Raw genomic sequence first — 21,537 nt, forward strand, 5'->3', positions numbered from 1 at the left:
TGATTACACATATTGTGAAATTCTATGTGGTTTTAGATCTTAGTTTTCCTTCAGTTGGAGGTGCGATAGTGTTGCCTGTGTGTTGTTGTATCATTATTGTTTATGCTTAGGCCAATGGTATCATCCTCCATGCCATCATCCTCCATGCCATCTCCTCTCTGGCCCCTGGAAGTTTGGCATTCCAGGATGCATTGCACATCCAGGAAATCTACTCCTTGGGAAAACTGCAGGCTTTTCAAGGATTCCAATTTCTCTCGGAATCAGTGATGCCATACTAAGTAGGATATACTCGAGTCAAGTCTTGGTGATGGCAAGGACAATGACACAGTTCTGAGTGCGGGAAACTAAAACAAGTATGTGAAATATGTCAGCTCAGCTTGATTAGATTAGGCAGGTAAAAAATTCAAAGGAAATGGGGAAATTAGTGAGCGCAGGTGCCAAGTCACTTCAAATACTGAGAGATGTGTTCCGCATTGCTGATGTGGTCAGGGGATTTGGGAGTGAGCTTGGTGCTTATTCTGAGTGTGTCATAATAACCATTCGGAAACCAACGCATAAACCAAACAGTTTCCTCGACAAGATATTTAGCAAAATATGACAGAAAGATGAAGTAACTGTTAGAGTAAATTTTAGAATTAGTGCAGCGGAACCCAGGCTCAATAGCAATGCAATAATACACAGTGATATAGCCATGAAGCCTGCTACTATTTTCCACTTTTATCTGAATTCAGAGATGGAATAACTATAATTATTTTTCCTTTTGACATTTCCTTTGTCGATTTTGAATTGAGCCCATTTCACACTGATCACCATTCCTCTTTGTCACGTCCTGACCTTAGTTCCTTTTGTATGTCTCTATTTTAGGTTGGTCAGGGCGTGAGTTTGGGTGGGCATTCTATGTTTTGTTCTATGTTAGTATTTCTATGTGTTTGGCCTGGTATGATTCCAAATCAGAGGCAGCTGTCAATCGTTGTCTCTGATTGAGAACCATACTTAGGCAGCCTGTTTTCACCCTTGATTTGTGGGTAGTTGTTTTCTGTTTTGTGTGTATCACCTGACAGAACTGTTTCGTTCTCGTTATTCCTCGTTGTTATTTTGTTTAGTGTTCAGTTTTGATTAAATTGACAAAATGAACACTTACCACGCTGCACCTTGGTCCTCTCCTTCTTCCACCTACGAAAACCGTTACACTCTGACACAATATATCTTTACTTATAAAAAAAGAAAACAGCTCATTGAGAATATGGAATCTGAGACATCTATTCTGTATTCCCCCCAAAAATGACATCAGACACACAAATGAACTGCAGCAGATGTTTTTCCTCTCAAGCGGAGAGAATGTCTAGATGGGCCAGCTTATTTTACTCTCCTGTTACCACTGTTACAGATGTAGGATCTTAATTTGAGGCAGTTCGCTACAGCAGGAAAACAATCCTGCAGCAACAGGTCATTTTTATTATTATGTGGATTATAATTAATGGACATAATTGTAGGGAATGAAAGAAATAAAAACAACAGGGAAAATCAAGCCTTTTAAAACCTCAAATACACTCCATGTTTTACATTTCCTGTATAAGATCCTACATCTGTAGGTAATTTCATGCCCTTCACTTCTAGGCCATACACTCTTAGAAAAAAGGGTTCCAAAAGGCTTCTTTGGGGAGGGATAGGGTTCTACCAAGAACCATTTTCATCGAAGGGTTCTTTGCAAGACAAATGGTTCTACCTTTTTTGGAAGAAAGGGTTATTTGACGATTCTTTGGAAGGTAAGAAGGATTCTTTGGAAGGTAAGAAGGATTCTTTGGAAGGTAAGAAGGATTCTTTGGAAGGTAAGAAGGATTCTTTGGAAGGTAAGAAGGATTCTTTGGAATCGTTTGCTGCTGTCGCTTGTTCGCCTGCTACTAAGACCACACAGCACCTTACACTTGATATAAAGATGCCCCCCCCAAAAAATGTTTACACTACAAGACCATAGTGCTTGCCTACGAAAAAGCAAAGGGAACTGAACTGCCACTCCCTACCTTCAGGCTATGCTCAAACCCTACAACCCAACCCAAGCACTCGGTTCTGCCACTTCTGGTCTCTTGGCCGTCCCACCCCTATGGGAGATTAGCTCCTGCTTAGCCCAGTCAAAATTCTTCTCTGTCCTGGCACCATGAAAATGTCTAAAAACCCTACCTCAAAAATAAGAAATCTCAGCTCCCACCTCCCCTTATTGTTGTACTATAGTAATGTACTATGACTGTGATATGTGGTTGTCTCACCTAGCTATCTTAAGATGAACGCGCTAACTGTAAGTCGCTCTGGATAAGGGGGTTTGCTAAATGGCTAAACTATCAACTGTCAATTTACGGATACGATTAGTAATACGAGTATGGCCAGGTCGGCACACCCCCTGAGCACGTCCATCACTATCCTGATACAAATATTTTTCAATATCTGTGTTTTTGCATGTACATCGATTGGTTGATTAATCTTATGCTACACAAAGATTTTTAAAAATAAAAAAATGAATTATTTTACCTTTATTTAACTAGGCAAGTCAGTTAAGAACAAATTCTTATTTTCAATGACGGCCTAAGAACAGTGGGTTAACTGCCTGTTCAGGGGTAGAACGACAGATTTGTACCTTGTCAGCTTGGGGATTTGAACTTGCAACCTTTCGGTTACTAGTCCAACTCTCTAACCACCAGGCTACCCAAACCTTTTTCTAAACTAATCCATTCTGTTCGATTTATTGCACCCATTACTGAGATGGTTGTTCCAATCTAGATTATCCTCATTCATCAATCATCACTACCCTGGCATGCATTCTGATGGCAGTTTGCTGGTGATTAAAAGTTCCAATTGTTAGATATCCTCACTCTGGCTGGATTCCAATAGGAATTACACATCAGTGAGCATAATGTGACTTGCAGGCCTGATGTGGCCTGTAAACCAAGAGTTTCGTATCACCAATGTGTTATGTTATAACTAGGCCCTCAAAGAAAGGCCTGATGATATACACTATATATACAAAAGTATGTGGACCCGTTGCTGACAGGTGTATAAACTCGACTACACAGCCATGGAATCGCCATAGAGAAACAGTGGAAGTCGAATGACCTTACTGAAGAGCTCAGAGACTTTCAACGTCGCACCATCATAGGAGGCAACCTTTCCAACAAGTCAGTACGTCAAATGTATGCCCTGCTAGAGCTGCCCCGGTTAACTGTAAGTGCTGTTATTGTGAAGTGGAAACGTTTAGGAGCAACAACGGCTCGGCAGCGAAGTGGTAGGCCAAACAAGCTCACAGAACGGGACCGCTGAGTGCTGAAGCGCGTAGCGTGTAAACATCCTCTGTCCTCGGTTGCAACACTCACTACCAAGTTCCAAATTGCCTCTGGAAGCAACCTCAGCATAATAACTATTATTCGGGAGCTTCATGAAGTGAGTTTCCATGGCCGAGCAGCCGCACATAAGCCTAAGATCACCATGTGCAATGCCAAGCGTCGGCTGGAGTGACGTAAAGCTCGCCACCATTGGACTCTGGTGCAGTGGAAACACGTTCTCTGGAGTGATGAATCACACTTCACTATCTGGCATTCTGATGGACGAATCTGGGAAGGTTCTAGGAAATCCCTTAAAAAATATAAAAGTGTTGTCGGTAGAGCCGTTCATAGAGGGTTCTAGGAAGAACCTTCAGAGCAGAAAACTGGTGTGTCGCAGGTGTCTGAGTACAAAAAAAATATGAAGAAATACTCCAGTCTGAACTTAAACGACTTAAACCAGGTAGAAAGTGTGTAAGAAATTATAATGAACTTTTATATTTTTATAACTTAATATCAGAGAAAAATATAGAGCTATTAGCAGGCTTATTTTGGTTGATTTTGTCGTCTCAAAACAGTGAGGTATTAACATTTTTCATCAAGAATATGGGCAAAATGTTCTTATTGACAATGAAAGTGGTCTTGTTCCCTTGTCATATAATTGCTACATTTAATATGAATACAGCATTAAAAATCGTTTTCAAGATTGTATTTTGACGATTATTTTTCGGGAGGCGAATATTTGGTCGCGACTGAGATAACCTGGTTCAATTTGGGTCCCAAGCCAAAACCAGTTGAGAAGCACTGCTTTAGAGGACAAACAGGTTCTTGGTAGAACCCTTCAGATGGTTTTAGGCAGAACCCTTCATAGAGGGTTCTAGGTAGAACAAACCAAAGAAGTCTATGTGGTAGTACTTAGCACATTTTGTCCCGAGTGTACACTTCATAGGCCAGACGTTCTGTTGTCAAAGCAGGGCTGAATATGTCTTACCGATGATGTCAAGCCCAAAAAGCAAAACAAAACATGTAGATGACAAAGAACAGCTTTAAGGCTTCATGTTCGACACCACTGTCCCCTGCAATGACAGGAATTATTCTGCAGAGTCGGCAAAGGGCAGCTCTAAAGAGCCTGATTCGTCCAGAGTGCTAGTCTGCAGTGTAATGCGATCGAGGCCAACGGGCATCCTGTCCCTCATCACATGGAGTGTGGGACACAGACACAGTGACAGACTGGGTGGGGTCACATCATGCAGACCGACAACGAACCAATAGAAAAGAAGAGCTTGGGTTTTTTTCTATCCCCAAACACAACACTGGAGCACTTCCTCCAACACCCTCCTCAAGCAGCAAAAGAAGGGAGGGGCATGGAGTCAGACCACCACTAGTCTCAAGACATTTCCTGCCCTGCTGAGAATAGGGTGGGGTACTTGCACTGAATACTCATAAATCTACTCTTTATTTGGGTTGGTAATTTTGCCCATTTTAGTGTCCTTTTGACTTATTACAGCTTATCTGGTCCTACACAATCATAGTTCAGCTATTGGAAATATGGTAAGCCATTATGGTGCCCTTGCTGATTTCAAAACCTAACAACAACATCGATGAAAGAAGAGAAACCGAGACAGACGGTGATGTAACACCATTTACTAGACTCATGGGGAAGGTGTGTCACGGTGTTGTGGCTGCCACTGTCTGTGCACTCGGTACCCTACACTTGGAGAAAAAGGTGCTGTCTAGAACATAAAAGGGTTCTTCGACTGTCCCCATAGGAGAACTATTTTGGGTTCCATGTAGGACCCTTTCCACAGAGGGTTCTATATGGAACCCAAAAGGGTTCTTTCTGGAACCAAAAAGGGGACAGACAAAAAACCCGATTGGAATCTTTTTTTCTGAGAGTGTAGGCTAGGCTTGCAAAATTTGTGAAACTTCCAAGGTTTTTCATTAAATCCCAGTTTAAGGATTCCGAAAATCAGGAGTGAATGAACATGAAAATAATACTTCAACTGGTAATCATTCAGCTTGGATTTCTCCAAAAACAGGGAACTTTGGGAAAGTATCCAGAATTTTGCAACCCTGCTGGCCTGCCTTCCTCCCCTAGCCCGACCACCACTGTCTCCCCTGGACAATGGAGGCTCCAACTCTTGACTCAAACCCTCACAAGGCTAATGGGGCGTGCCCTGATAAGGTCCACACAGATAAATAAGTGCAATAAAACCATGAGGAAATGTCACTGCTGACAAGTTCAGGGCTCAGAGATGATTATCTTAACCTTTTAGCATAAAGACCCAGGAGGGGAAAATACAGTTAAAATATCTCAAAACTTTTGCTGATGGATGAATCTGCAGCCTAACTATGAGCAGATTACAGGGTGCCTTTTGTAAACAGAAAGGAATGCTTTGAAATTCCTACACTCCCAAATCACTCCCGGTTGTCACAATATTTGATGTTTTACTTTTGTGAATTTCTAAATCAAATTCTTACCATTCCAAAATGCTCTTGAATGCTTTTGTCTAGAAATAGTTACAATTGTTTGCTTAGGAAGAGTTTCTCTTCTGCTTGTTGTTTAATCTCAAAGTTTGGCGATCGATGAATCCGTACTTACGTGTGGGTTTCCTTGGTCTCCATCCTGTTTGGACAACAGGATGGGGTGAGACACTGTGAGCCATTAGAGTAGGCACTAAAAGTCCATTTGCAGCCACATACATTAGTGAGAAACACACAGGAAACAGCCTTCTGAGTGTGACAATACATTGAAATGTCATGTGCATGAATGAATATAACAAATATATAATACTCCAACGTGTACCGTATGATCAAATTGATGAACATATGACAGATATAGCAACAATAAGGGCACAAATCCACACTACATACTAAACACATGCATATCAACCATCATCATATGGTCACATAAATAGCACATAGACATCCTCAGATTAATTATGCATATTGTTGTAATCATAATCTGACAAAGCAATGAAAATACCACGACATGACATTCATATAATTTGGGAATTGACACAAAATGTGTCTATATGTAAACATTTTCAGTATGGCTATGAAGTATTAATAGACAATTACTTCACGGTAAGACACCAATACAGTAGACATACAAAATGGACCGAATCTAAACTTAAAATGTGCACAACGAATGAAATCATGTATTTCCTCAAGACTTGGGTTAAACTAACCAAGGCTATTGTTCGTCATTACACTTTGCCTAACTAGGCTGCGTTGTACATTTCCATGGAAGTAATGTCCAATGTCTTAAGACACACATCTCTTGTCATGACTATTGCTCAGTCTTTGCGCCCCAGAGGAACAGCTCATATGACACTTTTCACTGCTGTTTGTCCCTCGGAGAACGTTTTCCTTTAGCAGGAATGCAAGACGACTGACTACAGTCCCCGTGATCTTTCACGGAGCAACAAGGGCTGGAAGTGAATAGACCTTTCATCACGTCCACCATTCTATTTGTATCACTGTTGTCATCTTACACTAAACGTACCCGAGGAGGCTGCCCCAACATTTCGTACGGTTTGAATGAAATGGTGCTTAAAACGGCATGACAAAGGCCATTACGCGTCCGTTTTCAGTCTGCTCAGTTGACCGTGCGACAAGCAAACAATGAGAAACTATATATCTACCACTAATCTCATGGGCTTTGGTATTTAAGTCTAGCGCTGAGGCCTTACATGGGGCACGGCCCACTATCTCCCTTAGTCATGATTTAGAAGAGCATTCAGAGGGGTGTGAGCCGCAAAGAAGCAATGTGACCTCTTGCATGCAGGAGTTCCAATGGGAGTCTGTGGCTCCTGCCGTGCCATTACGTTACCCTGGCGCAAAGCAGCCCTGGCTAGGAGTGGAAGTGAGAATGGGAGTATAACAAATTTAATAAGATAAATTGTGTTTGGTTAACAGCGAACGCCTGATTGGGAGACCACAGGGGCACTAAGGGAATCATGCCCTTCACAAAGCACCGTACACTCAAAGTGACATGAATGAACAGAAAGCAGGAGTGACAAAGATGCTTCCTCAAAACAGGCCAATGATCATGTCAGACTGTCACAATAGGCAAACTGTTTTTAGCGACCAGACAAAAAACACTCAACTCACCCTCACTTTCAAATCGCCCTTGCAAGTGTTCAATGAGAGAGATACTGTTACTCGTACAATTTATAGAACACTTGCTTCTATCTGAAGTCTCATGAGAGAAATGGAGTCTCAAAGATCTCCTAGTCAAACTGACATAAGTGATATTCCAGTCAGACAAATTCTTGAACTTGGGTATTATTGTTGCTTCTGCACCAAATGTGTAAGTAAATCTCATTAGCATCATATTGTATAATGTTCAAGTCAAGATGGCTCAGGTTTTTTCCAATCATGATAAAAGCTGAACCATCCCTTCAAACGTTGGATAATGACATTTATGGTGGAGACAAACAAGAAACAACCAATAGCTGCACTTTAGTTGACTCATTGAACGTAGATATAAATGTATCAAAGCCTTGTTCGTTTTGACACAGTCATCTCTGTTTTCAGAGGCCATTACCTTCCTCCAGAGGTGTCGGCCACATAAAGCACTAGCTGAGATCAACATCTCTTTGTTGTATGTTTCTGTAACGCTGTAATTCAAAGGACTCTAAACAAAACTGTCCAGCCAACTGAAAGAATGCATGGTTTCTATGGAGACCTCCCCTGCGAAAAAAAAAATATCTGGGGGGGACGGGGGACTAGTTGCTGTGCTGGGAAAACACAAACAGCAACACAAAATCATTCAAACCCTTGGAGTTGTTACCAGTGAAAACTAGTGGAAGCGAAAGTACAAAGGGCCTGTTGCACAGTATGTTGAAACATGTTTACCACTATTTGTTAAAAAACGTAATGAAAATTCTAGTGAGGCCTGTTTAGTAGCTTTGTACGGATACTCTACATGTATTACAGCTATTTATCTATGATCTATCTATGTAGCAGATATGCAGCTATGTATCTATTATCTATCTATGTACCAGATATGCAGCTATGTATCTATGATCTATCTATGTACCAGATATGCAGCTATGTATCTATTATCTATCTATGTACCAGATATGCAGCTATGTATCTATTATCTATCTATGTACCAGATATGCAGCTATGTATCTATGATCTATCTATGTACCAGATATGCAGGTATGTATCTATTATCTATCTATGTACCAGATATGCAGCTATGTATCTATGATCTATCTATGTACCAGATATGCAGCTATGTATTTATTATCTATCTATGTACCAGATATGCAGGTATGTATCTATTATCTATCTATGTACCAGATATGCAGCTATGTATCTATTATCTATCTATGTACCAGATATGCAGCTATGTATCTATGATCTATCTATGTACCAGATATGCAGGTATGTATCTATTATCTATCTATGTACCAGATATGCAGCTATGTATCTATGATCTATCTATGTACCAGATATGCAGCTATGTATTTATTATCTATCTATGTACCGGATATGCAGATATGTATATATTCTCTATCTATGTACCAGATATGCAGCTATGTATCTATTATCTATCTATGTACCAGATATGCAGCTATGTATCTATGATCTATCTATGTACCAGATATGCAGCTATGTATCTATGATCTATCTATGTACCAGATATGCAGCTATGGCTAGCTGCCCTGGGCTGTGTAAGCTAGCCTGCTCATTAGCCTCAAATGTGTCTGTGCGCTAACCCTCGACGACATGACCCACACCACACTGCCACACTCCCCTCTGCTGCACGAGGTCTGCCCCCAAGGCTACGTTTGAATGTGTGTCACTGTGATTGAAAAATGACAGAGGGGGACTGGGACACCACTGGCTGGCATGACTGGCTTGATGATTACACTTGCGGGCTGACTGGGATGAGAGAACTTCTATTGTCCTTTTAAGAGTGTTGGAATATTGTTTAATACTGTAAGTGTTATACTATGTATACTGTATCTAATCATATGTTTATACGATTGGGATACACCAAATGGATGTTGAGAAGAAGAAAAGGAGGACCCATGCAGAGAAGAGAGGATAGGGAGGATGAACAAGGAGGAGTGGAGAGATGGCAGGGAGCGGATCAGTCTTCATGACTGGAATGTGAGAGAGGTAGAGGCTGAGGCATGAGAGAGGCTGATTAAAATAAGAGCACGATCTCAACCTATCTGCTCTCCCAAGAGCTTCTCCATGGAATCTCAATACTTGGAAGGTCCGGCACATATTGAATGGCACATGGTTGGCCAGTAGCAGTGGGAAGAACAGTCTGTGTATCTGTCAGCTTACGACTTAGAAGGGAAATGAAGAAGGATTTGTGTTGGTTAATTTTGTACGTTTATCATGGTCTGGTAAAGAAAATATTCGACTAGATGTCGAATAATTGCAAACAAATAATTAAAAGACAAAATTAGGGATGTGCATGTTATTTGAATATTGAATTATACAAAAACATGAACGTATGAGTAGTCATTTGTGACATTAATACATACAAGTATGTACCATGACGTACCCCAAACTCAATGTAGTTTTTATGACGTGCACAGTGCGCTCCCCATAAAAAGGCGGTAGCCTCCAAGTATTGTTTATGTTGGCCAATCAAAGTGGCTCAATGTGTAGCAAGTGGAGTGAGAGTTCACTAATGCAATGCAAGATGGAATACAATTACGGAATGAAAAGTTAGCTAAATGAGTAGGCTACAACCAGCAACCAACAGTTAGGTTGTTGTTTTAACTGAATGGGGTTGGGGAGAATGCACAGCATGTGGCCTCAATTAGCCTAGCTAACTATAGTACTAGCTTCTCTAGGCTTCTCTAGGCTCCTGACAGAGCTGGTGTAACTGAGTCAGGTTTGTAGAGGCCTACAATCCTGACTCAGTTACACCAGCTCCGTCGGGAGGAATGCTTGTAGGTCAGGTTTGTAGGCCTCCATGCTCGCACACACTTTTTCAGTTCTGCCCACAAATTTTCAAAAGTATTGAAGTCAGGGCTTTGTGATGACCACTCCAATACCTTGACTTTGTTGTCCTTAAGCCATTTTGCCACAACTTTGGAAGTATGCTTGTGGTCATTGTCCATTTGGAAGACCCATTTGTGACCAAGCTTTAACTTCCTGACTGATGTCTTGAGATGTTGCTTCAATATATCCACATAATTTTTCTACCTCATGATACCATCTATTTTGTGAAGTGCACCAGTCCCTCCTGCAGCAAATCAGCCCCACAACATGATGCTGCCACCCCTGTGCTTCACGGTTGGGATGGTGATCTTTAGGCTTGCAAGCCTCCACCTTTTTCCTACAAACATAAAGATGGTCATTATGGCCAAGCAGTTCTATTTTTGTTTCATCAGACCAGAGGACATTTCTCCAAAAAGTACCATCTTTGTTCCCATGTGGAGTTGCAAACCATAGTCTGGCTTTTAAAAAAATATTTTTTTACCCCTTTTTCTCCCCAATTTCGTGGTATCCAATTGTTGTAGTAGCTACTATCTTGTCTCATCGCTACAACTCCCTATGGGCTCGGGTGAGACGAAGGTTGAATGTCATGCGTCCTCCGATACACAACCCAACCAGTCGTACTGCTTCTTAACACAGCGCGCATCCAACCCGGAAGCCAGCCGCAAAAAATGTGTCGGAGGCTACACCGTGCACCTGGCAACCTTGGCTAGCGCGCACTGCGCCCGGCCCGCCACAGGAGTCGCTGGTGCACGATGAGACAAGGACATCCCTACCGATCCGGACGACGCTAGGCCAATTGTGCGTCGCCCCACGGACCTCCCGGTCGCGGCCGGTTACGACAGAACCTGGGCGCGAACCCCGTAGTCTGGCTTTTTAATGGCGGTTTTGGAGCAGTGGCTTCTTACTTGCTGAGCGGCCTTTCAGGTTCTGTTAATATAGGACTTGTTTTACTGTGGATATAGATACTTTTTTACCTGTTTCCTCCAGCATCTTCACAAGGTCCTTTGCTGTTGTTCTGGGATTGATTTGCACTTTTCGCACCAAAGTACGTTCATCTCTAGGAGACAGAACGCATCTCCTTCCTGAGCGGAATGACGGCTGCGTGGACCCATGGTGTCTATACTTGCATTCTATTGTTTGTACAGATGAATGTGGTACATTCAGGCGTTTGGAAATTGCTCCCAAGATTTGTGGAGGTATATACTTTTTTTCTGAGGACTTGGCTGATTTCTTTTGATTTTCCCATGATGTCAAGCAAAGAGGTACTGAGTTTGAAGGTAGGCCTTGAAATACATCCACAGGTACACCTCCAAATGACTCAAATTATGTCAATTAGCCTATCAGAAGCTTCTAAAGCCATGACATCATTTTCTGGAATTTTACAAGCTGTTTAAAGGCACAGTCAACTTGGTGTATGTAAACTTCTGACCCACTGGAATTGTGATACAGTGAATTATAAGTGAAATAATCTGTCTGTAAACAATTGTTGGAAAAATGTCATGTCAATTTGTAAATAAATTCATTAAAAATCCTACAATGCGATTTTCTGGATTTTTTTCTCTCGTTTTGTCTGTCATAGTTGAAGTGTACCTATGATGAAAATTACAGGCCTCTCTCATATTTTTAAGTGGGAGAACTTGCACAATTGGTGGCTGACTAAAAACTTTTTTGCCCCACTGTATATTGTAGATAGGGCTACAGTGGATTGATGCTTGATTACTACTGGAGTGCATCGTTGCCATAATGTGTTTACATCAAATGTCCCAACAACCACAAAAAACGGACACTGGGATTCCTTTCATCACCATATTTAGTAGTGAGTGGAAACGCCAACCGGATGCTTCACATTTATACAACCGGTGAAATATCTGTCTCATTGTTCTATCTGTGGGTGTAGTGTTTGTAACGCAAGATGTAGGAGAGGCTGTCTCTTGTCGGAGATCACATTTATTTTGGGAGATTGTAAAATATTACATTTTCATTCAAGACAGGATAAATATATTGTTTCAGGTGATAATAAAACATGATTTGTTAAGGTACTTCTTCCTCAACTTGTTTCTCCAACTTTATAGCAAGTCAAGCTAGCTTGCACAGCAGAGCAGCTAGCTAGCTAAACGCTAGGCTATCTTGAAGATACCACTAGTAACTAGCGACCTCCACCTAATAAAAATATATATTTTTTAAGTCCTTACCGTCACAATAAACTTAAATCGGAGGCAACAGTCATATAATCTAACTGACTTAAAAGCCCATGTGTATTATTTAACATGACTATTAAAATAGTACTAACTTGTAGGAATCGGTAATTGTTTGCAAGATGCTAGCTATCCCATAAAGCCATCGCCAAAAACCAAATGTTTCTCTTCTTCTGTGGTTTGGTAACTTCCTGTTCTTCTACGGACTCTGGCTGGACTGAAGACGACGCAATGTTTGGAAAATTGCGTCATCTGGCAACAAAGTCTTCAACCACAAGGGGGCATTGCGATTCCACTGCGTTGTGTACATCCCTATTGAAATAGATGACATCCGGTGCAACGTAACTGAGTGCTTATGAGTAATGTGACACCTCGTGTCAACCAGATGCATCAAACTCTTTGCGTTCCGGCGGAAGTCATTCATTGTCAATGCAGCAGTCCGTAATGCTACCTTGGTGATGCTACACCAGGCTGCTGCGCTGTGTTCTGTGTTCCTGCATGCATTTAATCTTTTAAACTGTGTGTTGCTTTACATTGCGGTGGTACCAATCGGAAGTACACACACTTACTCCAACTAGCTAGCTTTTAGCTAGTCGAAAAGCGAAGCACACGTGCATCAAGTACGAAAAATGCAGGCTAGACATCCAGCAAAACAAAACGCATATGCATCTGGTGGACATCAGGCGTGAACGAGGCTTCCGATGTTCAATGGTAGGCAACAGCATAAGACACAGCGGTCACGCAGACGTTAGCCAGGTGGTGGTAGCATCGCGACAAGTCAGTCAGACATTCAATGGTAGGCGACAGTAGCTCATTCGGCTCTTTTCACCCACAATACTCACCGCCCCCTCTGCAGCTGCAGCAATAGGGTGCCAGCCTCTCTCGCTCGCTCAGCAGTACTTAACAAAAACACATGTATTTCGAATATCCGGACATCCAAACAAAAATGTAAGATACTATTCGAATAGTGAAACTCCCATCCCTAGACAAAATCAACTCAAATTGGATTTAAACGGAGATGTTTCTCAAGTCCATGGCTCCATGATGGATATCAAACATGCAATCTGTATGGTACGTGTATGTTGCACTATATTCTCGTATAACACAGTTTTACTCACTTCCTCTTTCATAGGAGCCTACTGCGTAATTTCAACTTAAATTCATACACTTGTGCTCTACTTTACGACTGGCACCTTCAAAACGTGGAACAATAAACACAAATCTTAATATCAATCAATAATATAGGTCTACTGTGTTAAACATGACAAATGGGTATGTATAAACAATAGCATTCTTGAGGATGTTGAAGTATGTCAGGTGAAACGAAGGTGATGGATAGTCAGATGGAAGCAATGCGGGCTATGAAAAAGAAGAAGAATCATTGTAACAATGCTGCAACATCACTGTAACATTGTAATATTAGTGGGCTCTTAGGCCTGCAACAATGGAAGATGGTCATGGTCCCCTATTGCCCATTGTATTTTCATGTATACTTTTTATATTTTGTTAATCTCACTGTAAGTCAGTCATGGATACTTAAGGATATATGGAAATGTACAGATTGGTTACATGGAGGAAAGCGTGGGAGATCGTGCTTTTTCAATTTCAGTCAAGGGGAGGGTTTAGTATTTTTTTTTTTAAATCTAGTCCAGGGGAGGGTCATGTAATTTGTAATTGAGGAAATTTCAATATTTCTCAGTGTTTTAGAATGAGTTGCTTGTCAGGCTAAATATCCATGTGTGCCAGATGCCACCCCTCATCTCTGATTCTCCGCTGGGCACTCAATATCAAGTGTGCCTATAGGCTATTTAGTGTGGTCTCAATCAAATGATCCATAGCCTATAGGCTATGAAGTGCATGCTCAGAGACACAAAGAGCAAAGTTACATTTCTGAGATAGCTGCTGGTATGGTGTAAATACAACTAGGCTGTATTACACACTCTAATGGATACTCCAACCCTGAGTCCATGCCTGCTCTGCTCTTGCTGATCAAAAACTGCCAAACCAATGTCTGTGCTGTGTAAGGCTACGGTGGCAGTTCAGGAAGAGAGTCAAAAGCTTCTTCCGAAAATAATACTTTATTAGGCCTAGTCCAAAAAAATGCACTTGCTCGTGGACTAGCCTATCACCTACATGTATGTTATGTTCAGTTTGAGGAGAGCGCAGGGATGAGAAGGAGCACCTGAGGTCAACTTTGATAGCTTGCTACTACTATAATACATTTATATTAAAAACAACATGTGTCTTGCCCATGATGGTTGAAATGAATTATGCCTCCTCGAATGAATTTGCCTACTTTCAGCACCATGAGCTGTCCATTTACAATTGATTGTGCCACAGCTGCTGCTTCAAGTTTCTTGAATCTGGTTTATTGTGAGGCCATCAAATCTGATAAACACATCTTCATTTTAATTAGACTTTACAAACAATGAGAGGGCTTTGTGTTGGAGCCTATTTTTTCCTATTTAAGAAATAAGTAGTAGGCCTACTTGTTTGACATACGAAATTAGGCAATAGGCTGCTATATCCAGGTAGGCCAAAATTTTTGAAGTATCATGCTCAGATTCCGAATGACTTCTTAGATTGAATTACTTGCAAACAGGGTCAGCTTCGTTACAAACAAGTCACACTTACTTGGAATTGGCGAAATATGATAAGATGAACACAGGCCTATCTTTCTGTCCATTAGCCTATTAAAAAAGATTCAGCTAATGCGTAAAACGACGTAGCATTGCATGAAATGTTTATTAAAAGGCTATTTTTTCTTGGACCTGCAAATAAAATCATAGATTCGTGCTATGCTTTTACGATAAAGGAGACCTTTCCATTCTTATTCTTGTCCACGTTGGTCTGCGAACCCACAACCTTCTGTCCCGCAGTCTTGTGTGCTAGCAAAATTCCTGCACTGCCATGTAATGCTTACAGGATGAAGAACCGTTTCTAAAACTGCATTTCTAAGGCTCTGGTCTGTCCAATAATTGAGGGTAACGGTAGATATGTTCTCTACTAACCACTTACTTTGTATAGAAGGGGTCACTTTTTTTTTTCAAGCGTTCGGGGACGGTTTAGATTATATACATTTGCTGAAGGGAGAGCCATCCATTTTCATTTCAGAGAGGTCCGATTTTCTCCATGTAACCCTTATTGTAAATAACGTTCACTCCCGTAGTCAGCCATAATGACAAAGTAATGATGACATGTTTCCTATAACACCTTTCTGTGTCTATGTAGGCTACACTAAAGCAGCCGCATCAGCTCACTCAGCCATGTTGGAACAGCCCATTTCTGTCAACACGGGAGAAAATGAAAACACGGCTCCTACACATGCACGCCCCGGTTCCTACACATGCATGCGCACCCACCACTCACACAATTAAGAGCAGGCACGGCTGGCTGGTACCGTTGTCTGGCGCTCCCTCCTATTTCCAAATAGCACGACATTCACACCACTGGACTATGACATTCAGGATCCCCCATATGCGGCGCGCTATTCAGGAACATGCGCAGCATGCATCACATCACACATTCCCCATATTGATCCCCCAAAAGACAAACTGAGCCTAAATCGATAGGTCATTTTACAAATAGTTGTTATGGTTGACCATTAAAATCCACGGTAGGCTAATTACACGTGCAAATATAGCCGGGGAGTAGTTATTCTGGACACATGTTTTATTTCACATAAATCCCCAGCTGTTGTTAAGAGGATATTCCTTACATAGACTGCCGATTGACCATGCGGCTTTGCCCTGTCTCGATATAGGTCCAGTATTTTACAGCATAGGCGCACATTTTTAAAAAGCCTTGATGGTCTTGCCCAACACTGAGCACTGAAGAGAGGACAAATAAATGCGATGCAAGTTGAAGTCAATAACATGACATTATCTTTTGTCTGCATATTGGCGATGTTTTAAGGTTGACTATTATCCAAATATTAACTTCGGCTATTAAACATCCTTTCTTCACTGTTTCGAAAAAAATCAATACCTCATTTCATCCCCCCAAAAGACCTACATTGCAATTAGCTCGCCTACATATTATTTCCCTTTTGCAGGTGTGGCAATCGGGGCGAAATCGTTCAAATTGAGCCAGAACATTCATTGTCAGTGCATAAAATACCCTAGTCTATACAATAATAATAGGCTACATGCAGTTAAATCAAACGTCTACTTACTCCATGTTTCACCACCGTCCCGTTTCACCAACTCTGCTGTGTTCGACTGAAATGTGTATTTTGCCTTTAATATCAAGAGGAGTAGTCTTCCTCAGTAGCCCACTACCATCAATTTCGGTCTACGGACCCCCTCCCCTTCATTCAGAGCTGCAAAGTCGAGAAATCGGCAGTCCCTCCCCTGTAGCTGGCTTTGGTGGGGAGCAACGCGCTTACAGCAAATTTGCCAAAAGACTACCCTTTAAATCAGGGCCGAAATAATGATTTGCCTTTGCTAATGGGTTCAAAATAACTTCTATACTTTCCACATCCGTGCTCCCACCATTCCCCGTTTTAGGATGATTTCTTTTGTTCCATTTCTGAGCTCATACCGCGCGATGCTGTATCATCTGTTCGCAGCTAGCGCGAGTTAGGTGAGGCGTTACGCCCCCACATGGATAGAAAATAAGACAATTGTGTAGGCATAGAATCGATTTAGCTCTGCTAGAATTCTCACACTGGACAGGACACGTCAATGAATGTATTATTTAGGAGACTCGTGTTATTTAATGAGACTAATAGGATCTCAACTTCTATAAGCAATATGTTCATGCTCACTGCAAATAGCTAAGTCTGGGTATCAGTCTTTTTAGCTATTCCACTCCTTGAATGTAATAGTTGAACTGAGATGGCAACCAGGCTAGCAGACACCTTTCCCATAGCCTAATATTGGCTTCATGACAACTGTTAAACATACATTATGCAACCCACTGTATGATGTGTATCCCAGGCTGTATACCTGTTAGCCTAAAGCATTTAAAGTAGGCCCTAACAGAAAACTAAGGAATTGTACCATCATTGAGTGGGCTATTAAGAGCTTTTCTCCCTTAGTGTAAAATGCACTCAAAATAACATTTGATTTGAGTCAATTGTGCATTATAGAGAGTTATGTGTGCCGCCTTAAGCCACAACTAACAGTACCAGTCAAAGTTTTGAACAAATCTACTCATTCAAAGTTTTTTTTTTTTTTTTTTTTTTACAATTTTCTACATTGTAGAATAATAGTGAAGACATCAAAACTATGAAATAACACATATGGAATCATGTAGTAACCAAAAAAGTGTTAAATCAAAATACAGTGGCAAGAAAAGGTATGTGAACCCTTTGGAATGACCTGGACTTCTGCATAAATTGGTCGTAAAATGTGATCTGATCACAACAATAGACAAACACAGTCTGCTTAAATTAATAACACACAAACAATTATACGTTTTCATGTCTTTATTGAACACACTGTTTAAACATTCACAGAGAAGGGCGGAAAAGAATGTAGTGTTCAATAACTGGTTGACCCTCATTTGGCAGCAATAAACTCCAAACTCCTATAACCAAACGTTTTCTGTATTTGCGGATTAGACCTGCACAACGGTCAGGAGAAATGTTGTACCATTCCTCTTTACAAAACTGTTTCAGTTCAGCAATATTATTGGGATGTCTGGTGTGAACCGCTTTCTTGAGGTCATGCCACAGCATCTCAATCGGGTTGAGGTCAGGACTCTGACTGGGCCACTCCAGAAGGTGTATTTTCTTCTGTTGAAGCCATTCTGTTGTTTGTTTACTTCTGTGTTTTGGGTTGTTGTCCTATTGTTGAGCTTCAATTGGCGGTCAGATAGCCTTAGTTTCTCCTGCAAAATGTCTGGATAAACTTGTAAATTGATTTTTCCATCAATGATAGCGTCGATGATTCCGTCGATGATAGTCCATTGAGAATAAGAGCACCTCCTCCCAGCTGCCCACTGCATTGAGGCTAGGAAACACTGTCACCACTGATAAATCCACGATAATCTAGAATTTCAATAAGCATTTCTCTATGGCTGGCCTTGCATTCCACCTGGCTACCCCTACCCAGGTCAACAGCTCTGCACCCCCCACAGCAACTTGCACAAGCCTCCCCCATTTCTTCTTCACCCAAATCCAGATAGCTGATGTTCTGAAAGAGCTGTGAAATCTGGACCCCTACAAATCAGCTGGGCTAAACAATCTGGACCCTCTCTTTCTAAAATGATCTGCCGAGGGTGGCACAGTGGTCCAAGACACTTCATTGCAGTGCTAGCTGTACCACCAGAGACTCTGGGTTTGAGCCAAGGCTCTGTCGCAGTCGGTCGCGACCGGGAGGTCCATGGGGCGACGCACAATTGGCCAAGCGTCGTCTGGGTTAGGGAGGGTTTGGCCTGTAGGGATATCCTTGTCTAATTGCGCGCTAGCAACTCCTGTGGTGGGCTGGGCGCAGTGCACGCTGACCAGGTCTCTAGGTGTACGGTGTTTCCTCCGACACATTGGTGCGGCTGGCTTCCGGGTTGGATGCTCGCTGTGTTAAGAAGCAGTGCGGCTTGGTTAGGTTGTGCTTCGGAGGACGCATGACTCTCGACCTTCGTCTCTCCCGAGCCCGTACGGGAGTTGTAGCGATGATTTAAAAGACAGTAACTACTAACAATTGGATACCACAAAATGGGGGAATATATATACATATATATATATATTTTTTTAATGATCTGCCGCAATTGTTGCAACCTCTATTACTAGTCTGTTCAACCTCTCTTTCGTATCGTATGAGATCCCCAAAGATTGGAAAGCTGCCGCGGTCATACCCCTCTTCAAAGGGGGAGACACTCTAGACCCAAACTGTTACAGACGTATATCTATCCTACCCTGCCTTTCTAAGGTCTTTAAAAGACCTTAGAAGACTATTTCGAATCCCACCATACCTTCTCCGCTATGCAATCTGCTTTTAGAGCTGGCCATGGGTGCACCTCAGCCACGCTCAAGGTCCTAAATTATATCATAATCATCATTGACAAAAGACAATACTGTGCAGCCGTATTCATCGACCTGGCCAAGGCTTTTGACTCTGTCAATCACCACCTTCTTATCGGCAGACTCAACAGCCTTGGTTTCTCAAATGACTGCCTCGCCTGGTTCACCAGCTACTTCGCAGATAGAGTTTAGTGTGTCAAATCGGAGGGCCTGTTGTCCGGACCTCTGGCAGTCTCTATGGGGTTGCCAAGGGGTTCAATTCTCGGGCCGACTCTTTTCTCTGCGTACATCAATGATGTCACTCTTACGGCTGGTGATTCTCTGATCCATCTCTATGCAGACGACACCATTCTGTATACTTCTGGCCCTTCTTTGGACACTGTGTTAACTAACCTGCAGACGAGCTTCAATGACATACAACTCTCATTCCGTGGCCTCCAACTGCTCATAAATGCAAGTAAAACTAAATGCATGCCCTTCAACTGATCGCTGCCCGCACCGGCCCGGCCGCCTAGCATCACTACTCTGGATGGTTCTGTCTTAGAATATGTGGACAACTACAAATACTTAGGTGTCTGGTTAGACTGTAAACTCTCCTTCCAGACTCATATTAAACATCTCCAATCCAAAATTAAATCTAGAATCGGCTTCCTAGTTTGCAACAATGCATCCTTCACTCATGCTGCCAAACATACCCTCGTAAAACTGACTATCCTACCGATCCTTGACTTCGGCGATGTAATTTACAAAATAGCCTCCAACACTCTACTCAGCAAATTGGATGCAGTCTATCACAGTGCCATCCATTTCATCACCAAAGCCCCATATACTACTATCTACCACTGCGACCTGTATGCTCTCGTTGGCTGGCCCTTGCTTCATATTCGTCACCAAACCCACTGTCTCCAGGTCATCATAAGTCCTTGCTAGGTAAAGTCCCGCCTTATCTCAGTGCACTGGTCACCATAGCAGCACCCACCCATAGCAAGCACTCCAGCAGGTATATTTCACTGGTCACCCCCAAAGCCAATTCCTCCTTTGGCAGCCTTTCCTTCCAGATTTCTCCTGCCAATGACTGGAACGAATTGCAAAAAATCTCTGAAGCTGGAGATTCATATCTCCCTCACTAACTTTAAGCATCAGCTATCAGAGCAGCTCACAGATCATTGCACCTGTACATAGCCCATCTCTAAATAGCCCATCCAACTACCTCATCCCCATATTGTTATTTATTTTATTTATATTTTAATTTTTTTTTGCTCCTTTGCACCCCAGTATCTCTACTTGCACATTCATCTTCTGCACATCTATCACTCCAGTGTTTAATTTGCGAAATTGTAATTATTTTGCCACTTCAGCCTATTTATTGCCTTACCTCCCTAATCTTACTTAATTTGCACACACTGCATATAGACTTTTTTATTGTGTTCTTGACTGTACGTTTGTTTATTCCATGTGTAATTCTGTGTTGTTATATGTGTCAAACTGCTTTGCTTTATTCTTGGTCAGGTCGCAGTTGTAAATGAGAACTTGTTCTCAACTGGCTAACCTGGTTAAATAAAGGGGAAATTAAAAAAAATATTTAAAGAAAAATAGCAAAGCTGTCCAGGCCCTGAGGCAGCAAAGCAGCTCCAACCCATGATGCTCCTTCCACCATACTTTACAGTTGGGATAAGGTTTTGATGTTGTTGTGCTGTGACTTTTTTTCTCCAAACAACTCAACTTTATTTTCATCTGTCCACTGAATATTTTGCCAGTAGCGCTGTGGAACATCCAGATGCTCTTTTGCGAACTTGAGACGGGCAGCAATGTTTTTTTTAGGCAGCAGTGGCTTTTTATTTTTTTATTTGATTTCACCTTAATTTAACCAGGTAGGCTAGTTGAGAACAAGTTCTCATTTACAACTGCGAGCTGGCCAAGACAAAGCAAATCAGTGGGACACAAATAACAACACAGAGTTACACATGGAATAAACAAACATACAGTCAATAACACAATAGAAAAAAGTCTATATACAGTGTGTAGAGTAGAGACACTGGGGTGCAGAGGGAGAAGGAAAAAAACACGGCTTCTTCCGTGGTGTCCT

At 41.8% G+C, this 21,537-nt stretch overlaps 1 protein-coding gene across 1 annotated transcript in view; it reads right to left on the reverse strand.

Annotated features, from left to right (window-relative positions):
• palm1a (paralemmin 1a) overlaps positions 1 to 17,077 on the reverse strand; it is a 60,638-nt gene extending 43,561 nt beyond the window's left edge. The window contains exon 1 of the mRNA XM_052521196.1: positions 16,662 to 17,077. Within this exon, the coding sequence (XP_052377156.1) occupies positions 16,662 to 16,666 (5 nt within the window). The 5' untranslated portion in view covers positions 16,667 to 17,077. The remainder of the gene's footprint in view (positions 1 to 16,661) is intronic.
• Between the last annotated feature and the right edge of the window lie 4,460 nt (positions 17,078 to 21,537).

The sequence above is a fragment of the Oncorhynchus keta genome, chromosome 1, assembly GCF_023373465.1.
Source record: "Oncorhynchus keta strain PuntledgeMale-10-30-2019 chromosome 1, Oket_V2, whole genome shotgun sequence".
Lineage (NCBI taxonomy): Eukaryota > Metazoa > Chordata > Actinopteri > Salmoniformes > Salmonidae > Oncorhynchus > Oncorhynchus keta.